The 14,925-nt window shown below is 35.2% G+C and overlaps 1 protein-coding gene across 2 annotated transcripts; it reads left to right on the forward strand.

Moving 5' to 3' along the window:
- Positions 1-714: 714 nt before the first annotated feature.
- LOC106071251 (kelch-like protein 9) lies at positions 715-13,235 on the forward strand. 2 transcript variants are annotated; one of them, XM_013231306.2, is made up of 4 exons: positions 721-860; positions 6,052-6,218; positions 6,979-7,192; positions 7,796-13,235. In XM_013231306.2, exons 3-4 carry the CDS (start codon positions 6,988-6,990, stop codon positions 9,454-9,456), a joined length of 1,866 nt encoding a protein of 621 aa, XP_013086760.1. In that variant the 5' UTR covers positions 721-860; positions 6,052-6,218; positions 6,979-6,987; the 3' UTR covers positions 9,457-13,235. The 2 variants fall into 2 exon arrangements, with proteins under 2 accessions (XP_055878823.1, XP_013086760.1); XM_056022848.1 differs by lacking the exon at positions 6,052-6,218 and having other exon boundaries at positions 715-860.
- Positions 13,236-14,925: the final 1,690 nt, after the last annotated feature.

Genomic DNA, 14,925 nt, shown 5'->3' on the forward strand with positions numbered 1-14,925 from the left:
ACTAGAACTTTATAAAATGGGCTCGATTCCCATCTCTATCTTATCTTATACAGGCGTTACTTGAATAAAGAAGATAATTACGTCCTACGCATTTCATGTGTAAATCTAGACATGCACGTTATAATCAATGACTTAAAAGTCTACTAAGTCTTTGGTTTTCCGGACTGATTCAGGCTACCCATTCCATTCTCAAATGGCACTAGTTTAGAGGCATACTTGAAACCTTTTTTGTGGCATATATATATATATATATATATATATATATATATATATATATATATATATATATATATATATATATATATATATATATATATATATATATATGATCTACTGGCGGATATATATATGATCTACTGGCGGAAGATTTTGTGTTTGTTATTAATATTCAGACTTAGTCTCTTATGATACAAGGCTAATAAAAAAAAAAGTCTTTCACCAACCTGTCTCTATGGAAGTTGATTTTTATGTCTTAAGGGTTTCCAGGTAGATAGGCTACGACTTTGTTACACTTGCTTTAATTAAGTTCCTTACTCCAGGCACAATCATTGGTACCATCACTGACAATCGCATTTCTCTTACTATATAAGAGAAAGAGAGTTTTTTGTTTTGGTTTTGGTATAACTTTGGTATAATTCACACTTTTAATTTGCGAATAAAATTTTTTGAACCTGTTTAAAATCCCCGAATGTTTTTTATTCATCATAACTGTGCGCATGTTCACCAAAAGTTGCATGTGTACTTCCGGTGTTTACTTCCTTCGTTTGTCACTCTTTCAGTTTGTGTTTCATTTCTAATTTCAAAACCCTTATTTGTAGAACAAAGCGAATGTTTTTCAACTTTTTAATCAACTATAGCAAGTAAGCTTTTTATAATTTGTTAAAGAAAAGCAAGTCCCCTTTTTAATAAATGTATGAATCATCTCTAGCCCTCATCCCTGTCGGCTGTCCCTCATTTGAACTACTCAGCAGACTGAGACTGTCTTTTCAATTTCAGTCTTTTCACTTTTGTTTGACTGTGTAGTCTGTAGCCGAGTCTACTGAACTAGATCTAGTCTAGAGTTCATCTCTAGATTCTAGTAATAAGTGATGAGGATATAGATAGAAATCTAGATTGAGTATTCTTTACTACTCAAAAGTAAAGTTGCAATTATTGAATACATAAATTCATAAATGATAAAACACTGAATTGACTGACAATGATTTAATAATATTCAAATACAGAAACAAAATCCAATAAAATACTCAGAAAGAAACAAAGATAAAGTAAAAGGCACATTCCTCCTTCCATATGCTAGGACAAATTTGTACAAATGCTCCTTCCCTATTCGCCTAGTACTATTACACTATTAGTATTAGAGCATGGAATGGGGGGTTACCTGAACTAGCCAGGAAAACCAGTGACTTCTATTAGCAGAATTTAGCCTAATTTAGGTCAATTTAGACTGCCACTAGACTTTACTAGATTATCATTAGCTAGCGTAAAATTACTAAAAATGAAACTTTATTAAAGGGAAATTCCTATGGTTTTGACAATTTTTGATATGTGTTTAGATTTACAGATTTCATTTGATTTGTCATTGTAAATTAGCTTTCAATTTAGATTTAGACATAAATTAGGCATTGTAAACCTTAAACTAGATTTAGACTAGACCCCTTTAAAAACTAAAATCAACAACAGTCATCATGAAATTGCTCTGGCTATTTATCCTAATAATTACTAAATACATACTAGCTGAACACAGAACCAGATCTACCTTAGTCAACACTAAACTTAAAAAAGAAACAACAGTCATAATCAATCATCACACTTTAGATCAAAGCAACTTAAAAAATAACCTAACATACACATCCATAACACTAAAGAAGATTACCCATCACAAATGGAAGTTCTCAATCAGACACAGCAGAAATAAATACCTATCACTGTTAATATTAATAGCAGGAGATGTAGAGTCAAATCCAGGGCCTAGATCTAAAGATAGATGCAACATCTGCAAAAAAGTATGCACCATGAAACAGAAAGCCATTCAATGTGACACCTGCGATGAATGGTACCATGCATCATGTCTCCATATGAATACACCTGTGTATTATGCCTTAGGCAACAAAGATGCATCATGGCACTGTGTACCGTGTGGGTTACCTCAGTTTACATCAGGACTGTTTGATTCCTTTGATGCAGACACTTCTAACCCATACAACATCCTAAACACCATCCCAAACCAAACTCACCAACCACTAGCCAGATCCACTCCTGTTAAACCTAAATCTACTAAAATTAATACAACAGCCTCACTAAACAAACCTACTAAAGAAGTAACACCAAAATACCTTAAAACCTTAATAATAAATTTTCAAAGCATTAGGAACAAAACAGCAGATTTAGAAATTTTATTAGAATGTGAGAAACCAGACATAATTGCAGGCACAGAAACTTGGCTACATCCTGAAATTTATAATGCCGAAATTTTCAATAGTAATTATGAAATTTTTAGAAAAGATAGGGCTGATAGTCATGGAGGAGTTCTTTTAGCAATAAAAAACACTCTTATAGCAGAAGAAATTACCTTACCTAACTCAAAAAATATAGAATCAACATTTTGTAAAATTAATACCACCTCAACATCCCTAATAATAGGCAGCATTTACAGACCACCAAATTCTAGTTTAGAATACATGCAGGAACTATCTAATCAGATTACGACACTTAAAGAGACAAATAAAAATGCAGTTTTTTGGATTATGGGTGATTTCAACCTACCTGATATAAATTGGAAAACACTAACCATAGATAAACACCAAAACCTTAAGGACATAAATGAGCTTTTTATAGAAACTTTACACAACCTAAGTTTAGATCAAATCATTAAAAAGCCAACTAGATTAAACAACACATTAGATCTCTTCTTAACCAACAGACCTGGATTAGTAGTTGATTATGATATTATCCCTGGTCTATCAGACCATGAGATAATAAAAATACACAGTCAGATAAAAGCAGTAGCCAATATAAAACCCAAAAGAAAAATCTTACTCTGGAATAAATGTAACCTAACACAACTACACCAAGCTGCATTAAACTTTCAACAAACATTCTTATTAGAAAAAGACATTAACCAACCAGTCGATGACCTCTGGAATTTCATTAAAAACCATCTTAAAAGCATTATAGAAAATCAAATACCAACTAAATACACATCAAACAAAATAAATAAATGCTGGTTTAATAATAGACTAAAGAAGCTTTGTAAACAGAAGGAAAACCTATATAGAAAATTTAAAGAAACTAATGCAGAAAGAGTTTACAAAAAGTATATGAAAATTAAACACTTAACCCAAAAAGTAAGCAGACAGCTGCAGAGTGAATACATAAACAATGTAATATCTAAAGACAACAACAAAAACCTATGGTCATACATTAAGTCTAAAAAAATGGAAACAACAGGCGTAGCGCCATTAAAAGATGAACATAACATAATACATAATGATAATGAAACTAAAGCAAACATTCTAAACAAATACTTTGCATCAGCATTCTCAGCCCCAGGAGACAAAGACATATTACTGAATTTGAACCAAGTAGACAACATAGAAGATATAGTAGTACAAGAAAATGGAATTCAAAAACTATTAGCCAACACCAAACCAAATAAAGCTTCTGGACCTGATGGTATTCCAGCTAGATTACTCAAAGAACTAAGTAATGAGCTAGCCCCAGTGTTCAAAATACTCTTTCAGGCTTCACTTAACCAGGGCAGAGTACCAAAGGACTGGAAAGAAGCTAATGTCACCCCCCTATTTAAAAAAGGAGAAAAATCTGACCCAGGAAACTACAGACCAGTATCACTTACCAGCATCACATGTAAAATCCTAGAACACATAATATGTAGCAACATCATAAACCACTTAGACAAACATAATGTCCTCACACCATACCAACATGGCTTTAGGAAATATAGATCATGTGAAACACAACTAATAGGACTAATTGATGATTTTTCAAAAGGTTTAGATAATAGTGAACAAATAGATGCTATCTTACTAGATTTTTCTAAGGCTTTTGACAAAGTTCACCACCATAGTTTGCTTAAAAAATTAAAATATTTCGGCATTAATGGTCCACTGCATCAGTGGATTAAAGACTTTCTGATAGGGAGAGAACAAACTGTAATAATAAATGGCTCTAAATCAACACCGATAACAGTAAACTCAGGTGTACCTCAAGGAACAGTCTTGGGTCCACTACTATTTTTAATTTACATAAATGATTTACCAAATTGCATTACTTCAGGAACAAAAGTCAGATTATTTGCAGACGATTGCATAATATATAGAACAATAAAAACAACACAAGACACAGATATTTTACAAAGAGAATTAGATGAATTACAGAAATGGGAATCAAATTGGAGCATGTCTTTCCACCCAGAAAAATGTCAGTTGTTAAGAGTAACAAAAAAACTAAAACAAATTAATTCCACTTATCTTATTCATGGCAAACCAGTAACACAGACTAAAAACGCAAAATACCTAGGTGTTATAATAAATGAAAAACTGTCATGGAATCCACATATTGATGAAACTACAAAAAAATCAAACAAAGCATTAGGATTTATTAAAAGAAATTTCTATAAATCAAATAAGAACATAAAACTAAAATGTTATTTAACCTTGGTTAGGCCAATAATAGAATATGCATCCTCTGTTTGGGACCCCTCAACTCAAGAAAACATTAAGAAACTAGAACAGACACAAAATAGAGCAGTGCGATTCATAACAAACGAATATTCACATTTGACTAGAGTAACACCTTTAGTAAAATCACTAAATTTAGAAAGCCTTCAGGACAGAAGGCTCAAAAGTAAAGTAGCAATAATACATAAAACACTGAACCATAATCTTCAAATACAAAAACAAAATTTAATAAAATACTCTGAAAGACACAAAGATAAAGGCACATTCCTCATCCCATATGCTAGGACAAATTTGTACAAATACTCCTTCTTCCCTAGTGCTATCAGAGCATGGAATGGGTTGCCTGAGCTAGCCAGGAAAACCAGTGACTTGGCAGAATTTAAGTCATTGGTTAATATGCATGACTAAATGCATGACGCGTAGGACGTAATCATCTTCTTTTTTGAAGTAACGTCTGTATTATATAAGATAAGAAGATAAGATAATGACTATTAGATGTTATTCTTTTCTTTAAATTTGCAATAAGTTAGTAATTGATGTTTTTCTGACGTAATTTTCCTGCACATCCAAATGGTCAGACTTGGTTTTTATGTGATGTCACACAAACCTATTAATTTAATCCATTAACTTACTCAGTTACTGTAAAAAATTAACTGAAAACCATACAGTAAAGATAACATTCTCGTAAAAGATATATATAATATATTAAATATATATCTTCGTCTATGCAGTTAGATCTAGATATTGTTATTATTGTAAGCAAAGAAAAAAATGTGCGTTAAAAGTAGATTTACATGCTTGACTAACTACGGCAATGTGTATTTTCTTGCTTGACCATTCAACACACAACAAACACTATCGCTTGGTTGTCTTGTCATGACCGACTACACATAGTCTCGACTAGCCTTACACTAACCAGTTTGTTAGAATCAGTCAGACACACAATCGATTTACTTTTCGGGACAGGGAGGGGCTAAGAAGAAAATGTTACTTTTTTTCACTAGTTGGTTATCCTAATGCTTTTAGATCTATCTATATATAACTGTACCATAGCTCTGAACTAGGCCGTCACTAAGCCTAACAGCTACTGTAAGAATGAAGCGATACGATTGATTAAATCTAGTTTCCCTTTCAGTATTGTTGAGAGAAGTGACGTTTGCCTAAGCTAAAAACAAAATTTCAAAGCTTACTTATTTAGTTACATCTAAATGTATTTACAGATATAGATTCATAATTAGTCATACTGGTAATAGTGATAATCATGACATGTAGACCTTTAGAAATTAAATATTTGTAAAATTCTTTGTGCAAAGCCTAGACAGTTTTAATAAACTATAATATATTTATATTCTAGCTGGTGATGGGTTGAGATTGTGACTTTTCTTCTTAAAAGCCTAATGAAAAAAATTAAGATTTACATGTAAGGTAAAGATTCCTTTAGAAAGTCGAATAAAAATAACTGCATCCTACTACTGCTACTGCCTGCTACTGTATGACAGCATGGAATAGGAGAAAACAGAGGTAGATCTAGAGTTTGATTTAGGATTATTAAGGTGTGACAGTCGTAAGCGCATACCACATGGCTAGCCAGTCACATTTCTAATTTCAGTTTGGAACTTAGTGTGTAGTAACATACTGGTTTATCAAGAACTAAGAGATTAAAATAATAACTGGCCTGCAAATATATAATCAAACTGTAATTTACATACTGAGTTTATGTAAAGCTAAGTGCTGAAACAATGAATGATGCATCCATGTCAAATATATTGTTAAAAGTTGGTATCTTGAGGTGATTAATATGTGACAGGATGATCTAGGTGAGGTGTCAATGTCTCAAGGTGTGCCGGGGATTCTGTAGATATTTCTCTAGGTCTAAATATAGAAGCGTGGTTGAGATGCCAGGTGTGCATGAACTTGGCTTGGCTTGGCTACCTAGAAGGGGGCTCGAGGTTCGACACCCGACTCGGGCAGAGTTGTGTTTACTGAGATAACCCCCCCCCCCCCCCCCCCCCCAAACTGGTCCACAAATGAGATTGGACCAAAAGCGCTCTGAGCATGCTATAAGCATGAAAGTAGCGCTATATAAAAGAAATAATAATAATAACTTTAATTTGATATCTTGGAATCGCTTTAATATACAGAATATACAAAATAAAACTGTATCAAATGAATAACCTGTTTCAAAGCTCATTAACAAATAGATTCAGATTAATACTGGTACTAATTTCACATATATATATATATATATATATATATACAGATTTTGAACCTTGTATTTCAGAAATGTTAGATGCCTAGTAGACTTGTCATTAAATTACAAACTAAGAAACGCAGAGTAACCTCAATTATGGCTGAAGGAGGGGAGATGTCTAGTGGGTCAACTAATGATGTTTTCAGAATGGAAGAACGACCTGAGCACGGGATGAAAGTTCTTCAGGGGTTAAATAAACTCAAACAGGATGGCATATTGTGTGATGTTACTCTCATTGCTGAAGGTTTGTATGACATAAGTTTTATATTTTATTTATTGCAGAAGCACTTTGTTACATCTTGCTCGGCAACTCTCATAGATATTAAACTTAAATACTGAGTTGTCTTTGAAAATACAATAAAAGCAAAGAAAATAGTTGTATACTTATAATTTTTGGAAAAGAAATTTTAATTTCAAAAATAAAAAAAAAATAAAAAAAATAAAACCAAAACTATAAAAATAAAATAAATGAAGCTCCTTTCCTTTGCATATTATACTTTCCTTTAGAAAGTTGTTGTATAACTTGTATAACTAACATTCATTTGAGTACCATCGAGCTAGCTTTTAAGCTGTCAAGTTACTGGTAATAACTAATAGATTATTTTTTTTTTATCATTGTTGTTGAGCAGATCTTAAATTATGTGCAATCTTCTCCCCCCATCTCAAAGACAGCTTCCAAGTTTGTATAGTCTCAATTACTTATATTGTTATATACCTCTCTATTTCTTACTGACCACTGTCACATTCAGATGAATAGCCTTGGTTGCTATAAATTGCTTGCTTTTGACTTTGTTTTATATATCTATTTCTCCTAGCTACTCCTAATTTGTACTACTGTGTATTTTAGGTACCAGATTCAACTGTCATCGAGTCATCCTGGTCTCCTGTTCAGACTATTTCCTTTCCATGTTCACTAGTGGTATGCGGGAGTGCAATCAGAAAGAAATAGAACTGAAAGGGATTACAGCCAAAGGGTTGGAGAAGGTGATTGAGGTCGTCTACACCTCCACGACCACCCTGGAAGGTGACGACATCTTTGATGTGATTGCCGCCGCCACACACTTGCAGGTCACGCCCGTGATTGAGTTCTGCGAGAGGAACTTCCTGAGCGGGATGAACACCACAAATTTCTATGACTTTATTAACACGGCCAAGCTGTACAGCATGCAGAACGCACTGAAACAGATCGACGTTTTTATCGCCAGGAATTTAATGCAGATCGCCAAAGAAAATACTCTAAACTTGCTGACCTATGATCAGATGGTCAGTTGCTTGAACAGTGATAAGCTTTGCTTTCGAGAAATGGACATTTTTCATATTACGTGGGAGTGGTTAAGGATGGACCCCAAAAGGTTGTGCCATGCGCCTACTCTGATGAAATTGATCCGCTTTCCTCTCATCAATCCCGCTGATCTAGTCCATCAGGTTCAGAGGGTTGATCTGATGATGTCGAACCCAGAGCTTCGGCAAATGGTGTTGACAGCTCTCAATTACCATGTGGTCCCCCATTCTCAACCTTTACTGAACACAACATCCACCCGCCTGCGATCTTATGTGGAAAGATTGGTAAGCGTTGGTGGACGTGAAATTCATCCCAATCCATGTCTTCACGATGAGCTCCTGGTCTTTGACTCCAAAATTACCTCAAGCAGTCTGCTTAACAGGCAGGAAATAGCTACGCTACCTAGCGCACTAAGTCACATGCAAGTGTTGGTGTACAATAATTTTCTCTATGTTCTTGGTGGTTGCACTACGCAATGTGCCCATGGAGAATCTGCTGTCAACTCTGTTCTTCGGTATGACTCAAGGTTTGACACCTGGTTCCAGGTGTGCCCCATGCTAAATAAGAGAGCTTATTTTTTTGCCGGAGCATTGAACAATAAAATTTATTCAGTGGGTGGTAAGTTCAAAGATGGCAGTTTGGCCACCGCCGAATGCTACGATCCTGCTGAGAACACGTGGGAGCTGATTTCCTCCATGCCCATGTCTTACCACGCCCATGCTGGTGCCACTTACGGCAACCACATCTTTATATCTGGTGGTTATTCTGGCAACCACTTCACCCCTGACATGCAGCGCTATGATCCCCTGGCCAATGCTTGGGAGGACATGGCCCCGATGCTGACTCCCCGAGGCTGGCATGTCATGTGTGCTTGCCACGATAAACTGTTTGTGTTTGGTGGCTGCAACCTGAACGTGAACCAGCAGGCTCAGCCGGTTATGCAATCAGAGTGTTATGATCCGGCTACTGACCAGTGGACAATTGTGGCCCCGCTATCAATTTCTCATAAAGAAGCGTCTTGTGTTGTGTATCGAGACAACATCTACGTTCTAGGTGGCTACAATGTGCAGACAAAGACAGGACAGAAACTTGTTAGCAAGTACGATGTGTTTTCAGGAATCTGGGAAACAGTAGGGGCTCTTCCTCGCAGTCTCACCGGAGTGGGCTACTGCACTATTAAACTTCCATCTTATGATCCAGAGGAACTCCAAGGTGAAGGGGATTAATCGATCTTGTGTTGTCTGCAACGGAAGGCTTACATATATCCATAGACACTGCATACGTTATTGTATATTTATGGCCGTATGTTCCAGTGAGTTTCCACTCTGTATTTAAAATATTCATCCAAATAACATGGAAGAGACACAATGCATCGGATATCATTTCTACTGAGAGAACTGCTTTGAGATGGAAGACCTGATGGTAGGCTGAGATAGTATTGGTCATCTATATAAGCTGATTCTATCAAAAGGTAGAATAATTTGTTTTGTTAAACTTGGTGAAACATCAACAAACCAGAGTGTCGCAAACAATGTGAAATAGCACGCAAGTATTGTGTCATGATTTTATTTTGTGTCCAATAGCCATTTCAGTAATAAGACACCACGCAGAAAGTCAAGAGAGAATCCCGTCGAAAATGGTGATAGTGCATATATATAATGGCATCTGGGTTTTTTTTTAACATAATATATTTGTGGTTGCTTTCTATCATGATGAGCCTTGTGTAGTCTCAGTGTATAGATCTCATTGTTTACATGTATGGCTGTTGACAACTCACAATAAATGGTCCGCTTTGTTAAGTCATTTGTAAACTAGTAAGTTTTTGGTGTCTTTTTTCTTGTATTTTTTTTTTCTTTTAAATTAAATTTTTTATTTTTTTTTGACCTTCATTTTTCTATGTTGGGTTAAACTTGTGTCTAAGATCTCAGTTTTTTTTAAATTTATTGATTGAACTGCCATCTACGGATAAGGTGACTTAGTTCTTTCTGCATGACAAATTGTCTGTTAAGGTTGTCCGAATAGGACTTAAACCCAGTTATTCTCGTTGACAGGTGCACACACTACAGCTGAGGCACCTCGTGATCGAGCTGACATTTTAAAAATAGTAAACCTAACAAACATAAATCTCACAAAAAAGTTTGACACTACAATAAAATGTTTTTGTTGGATACACTGTTTGTGGTTGTAGCTAAGCAGCTTGTCCCCAAGAAGCATCATAATTCTTATTCACCTCAGTATAGTTACAGTAATTTTTTCAATAAGATTTCCTTGTTTTTCTTTCTTCTTCTGTATCACTAAAAAGGGAAACGACTAATCCTAGTCTCAGGTGGGTCAGATCTCCTAAGAGATCATTCCTTTGAGGGACGCCCTGATGCCAGTGACTCAACATGGGCCTACAGATACAGATGTGAAAAATATTTAAAGAGTATTGAATGCTAATTTGAGAGTGGGAATTGTCTGGAATTTTGTAGCAGGAGTTAAGATTGGACATTGTTTTTATAGGAGTATGACATGTTAGATTTGCTTTACGTATAATAGGCAATATAGATTGTACACTATTGCCTGTATGGATACAACTTTATAATGAAAGTACAGATCAGACTTTGTTTTCTTGTAAAGTACACAGGTCTTGAATTAGAAATTTTGACTAAAGTCATTGAAGTTACTTGCCTGAGTCCGCCAGGGAAACCCATGACTTGGCAGAATTAAGGTCATTGATTAACATGCTTGGCTAGACTGACCTGGGGACATGCGTAGGAAGTAACGTCTGAATTTTATATAAGATCAAATTTTGATGCTCCATTATGATCAGAAGTCAGTTTGAAAGAAAAGCACAGTGGCTACAAAGCTGCTTTGTTCTAGTGGCCCTATCTAAACTTGTTTCATATCTAAATAAGGCTCTCTGCTAGTTGTTATTTTTATACAAGATTTGTTTTGACTTTTTTTCTTCTTGCATTGTATTCTCTTCTGCAGCTCAATATTTGAAGTTTTTTGTTTTTCTATGTTATTTTAACACAAGTTTTTATTTAACTGCCAGGAAATCCTACACATTTTGAATTCTAAGCTGTCCTGTTAGTTGGGGTGAATAGACGGATGTAGTTTGTAGGGTTGGACAGAAAGTTAGGGATAGATGCGTTTGGTTGTTGTCATAATGGTCCTGTATTAGAACGCTGCCCACTTCCATTCCTGATGTCTTGTAGAAGGTTTGGGTTGGCATATAATCTTTATAACTAAAGGAACAAAATGGAAACTTTTAAAACCAACAAAACATCTCCAACTTACTGGTTAATTGGTGAACTCATTACAAACTTTGATTGACGTTTGTATCTATTCTGGTTCTGACATGAAAGATTGTAAACTGGAAAGAGCTTTAGCCAAAGTAAACTGGACGTCGGTCAAGCATAACATGTGTAAGTCCTTTCCCTCTAGACAATTATTACCCATTCATGGCTGAGCGTTTCTCTGGGATTCTTCATCATTAAGTAAGTTCCATGATGTCCAAAGGCCATATCCAGCCCATTGTCCTTTGAGTCTTCTGAGTCTCAGTTCATCAATGGACGACAATTTTTTTTTTTTTTGCCTGTTGGAAATGTATAGTAATGCATATTTATATGCCAAAAAAAAAAGTTTTGGCACCCATGTCTCGACTAAATTGAAGAACTTAACTTGTCCAGTGTTCATCAATTCAGCATAATGGATGTCTTGGTCGACCATCTTTGTCCATGATGTGCTTTGGTTTCTAGAAAAAATGAAATTGAAAAAAAAAATCTTGTTCTGCCCAATTGTATTACAAAGTTTCTACACACTTAAGCTGATGTGAATATATCTGTGTCTGCTACTCTGATGTATTTAGTGTATATGGTATTATTCTAACCTGCATGTTGCCCAGTGTTCAACTGGGACATTGTGATATAGCTTGGTTTTTTTTTTTTGACATGTTCATGTTCTGATCTAGGTCAGTGATAAGTGTGAAGTACTAGCTCAGTAACGTTACTGGAAATGTTGTGTACATTACCTGCCAACTACACTTTCTATTTTTTTTTTCTTTGTTTGTACATTACCTGCCAACTATATTTTTTCTTTGTTTGTACATTACCTGCCAACTTTGGTACTTTTTTTCTTTCAATATGATGTGCAGCACTTGCACAATAAATCCAACCATGCAGTATAGACAGTGTTCATGTTTTAGTGTCTTAGAATGTTGATCATGTAATCCCAAGAGAAGACAAACCTTATTTCCATGTCATCTTAAAACTCATTAAAACTTTTTTTTTTTTTCTTCACTTAAGCCATTTAAAAAGTAATATCCGACAGTAGGCTGCATTGTTTTTTTTTTATATTTATTATATGCATTCAGTCTTAAAATTTCATCATTACTAGGGCTATTCACATAATTTTGTGTTAGACAATCCTAGGAATTAAAGAGACTACTTGAATCAAACAAAAAAAAAAACAAACTTTTATTTGCGTTCAGATTATCAAAGCATGTGGTATCTTAGTGTTTCTGTCCAAAAGTCAGGCATTGTTAGAACTAAGACATATACACGTAAGTCTAGTGCTTCCTGGCATTGCCTAGCGTATGTTGACCTAGTGCTGACATGTAGCCAGGTCATCTTGACCTAGTGCTGGCATGTAGCCAGGTCATCTTGACCTAGTGCTGACATGTAGCCAGGTCATCTTGACCAGTGCTGACATGTAGCCAGGTCATCTTGACCTAATGCTGACATGTAGCCAGCTCATCTTGACCTAATGCTGACATGTAGCCAGCTCATCTTGACCTAATGCTGACACATGGCAAGCACAGTGTGACCTAGTTCTGGCGTATTGCCTACACCACTTTGGACAGTTGAAACTCATTGGATTGCAACAGTGTGAATACATTACAATCAATGTTCATCATTTAGTTTGTACTGTACAATGTTGATGCTGTGTGTCTAGTTACTTCAGTTTTAAAGTGAATTGTTATCAATTGTCTTGCGTTTATAAACATTTGAATATCTTTTAACTCCAAGTGTTCTGTTTTGTTTTACACATAAAGAATATCAAAATAAAACCTTTCAGTGTATACCGTACTTCTCTATGATTCAATGTAAACACAAGTATTTTAAAGGGTTTTAAAAGGTGGATTTCTTGTATCTTGTTTTATGGGTTGCTAATGAGATATCAGTACCAATATTTTAATGTAGTTTAAGTGGTAGGGTTAAATCTACTTCTTTATATTACAAAAAAATTTTAAAAAAGTTCCCTCCTTTCAATTTAAAGGGCAGATGATGTTAAGGTGATTTTGTTTCTTTGGCCAACGGTTAACGAGAAGGGTGTCGTGTGGCCAGCACAACGCCCAACAACCTTTACTTTCTTCAACTAAAGTCAGGTACCCATTAGAGTTGGGTAGACTCAGGATAACACCCTAAAAATCCCAAAATTCAAATTCCAGTCTTCACTGAGATTTGAACCAAGGACCCCAATTTCAGAAGCCAAGCACTTAATCATACAGCCACTGCAACCCCCACTTTTTTACATTATAAGTGACATATACTCTGATCTATCTGTAATAGTCTGACAGAAACATGTTGACCTAAACACAAGTTAAACATAAACTGACACCAACACTAAGAAATGGTATTTGACATAAACTGACACCAACACTATGAAATGGTATTTGACATAAACTGACACCAACACTATGAAATGGTATTTGACATAAACTGACACCAACCCTATGAAATGGTATTTGACATAAACTGACACCAACACTATGAAATGGTATGTACACTCTTTTATTGGGTACAGTATTGTAACAAACGCCCTACTTTAAACTGTGCAATCCAATAGCTAACTAGGAATGATTTATATATATATATTGCATTCTAGGAAACATAACAGAAGTGAGGATCCAACATTTGATCTTCACATTTTGATTTTGGGGTACAATGCATTCACTTCATAATTGACTTAACTCTACACTAGATGAAAGGCAGACTTTTAACAAATACTGTTTTATCAATATACCTGGACAGTACTAGGAACTGCAGAGTCTATCATGAATATCAAGATTACTAGACAAGCACGTTAGTAAGGGAAGGCCAACTGGTCATGTTTTATGCGCTCGACTCATCTTGATGGTCCTGGGTTCGAACCTCCAGCTGTCCTGTGGGAGTTAGTGCCAGGATGTAATAATCTTGAATTGTGAAGGAACATATGAAACGTAAAAGCAGCAAAAAAAAAAATAATAATTGCATAGTTGTCAGAGAATAAAATGATTTCAAAACATGAACTGTACACAATGTGAAAGCATCAGATCATTGGAAGATGACTGCTGACATGCAGCTCTAAGTGACACTGACTCCCTTACACTGGATGTCATCCAGAAAGTGGGGCTGAATTAGTAGCTGAAGAGACTGAATCAAGGAAAAGGAACTCCAATGCTTTCTGTTATACCTGCAACTTGTTTGTCTATTTTGTACTTTCTAAAAGTGTAAGAGAACTTGTGGTTAGGCATATTTACACTTTACATTACACCTAATTGCTTGAGAGAAATGGAGAAAGACAGTCAACAGATCTTGTGTGGTGCCCCAACAGACTAATGGATAGATGAAGGTGAATTAGAATGAACAACAGTGACCTTGAATAAAACAATGTAACATTATTATCATAGATTGAATAAATAAAGACTGTTACAAAAACTGCCATTTACA

Source organism: Biomphalaria glabrata, chromosome 3, assembly GCF_947242115.1.
Source record: "Biomphalaria glabrata chromosome 3, xgBioGlab47.1, whole genome shotgun sequence".
Classification (NCBI taxonomy): domain Eukaryota; kingdom Metazoa; phylum Mollusca; class Gastropoda; family Planorbidae; genus Biomphalaria; species Biomphalaria glabrata.

Excerpts from the sequence above, each read along its gene's own strand:
- LOC106071251 (XM_056022848.1), top strand. The coding sequence starts at position 6,988 with ATGCCTAGTAGACTTGTCATTAAATTACAAACTAAGAAACGCAGAGTA. Across the intron at positions 7,193-7,795 it reads TGTTACTCTCATTGCTGAAG|GTACCAGATTCAACTGTCAT; the intron begins GTTTGTATGACA and ends TGTGTATTTTAG.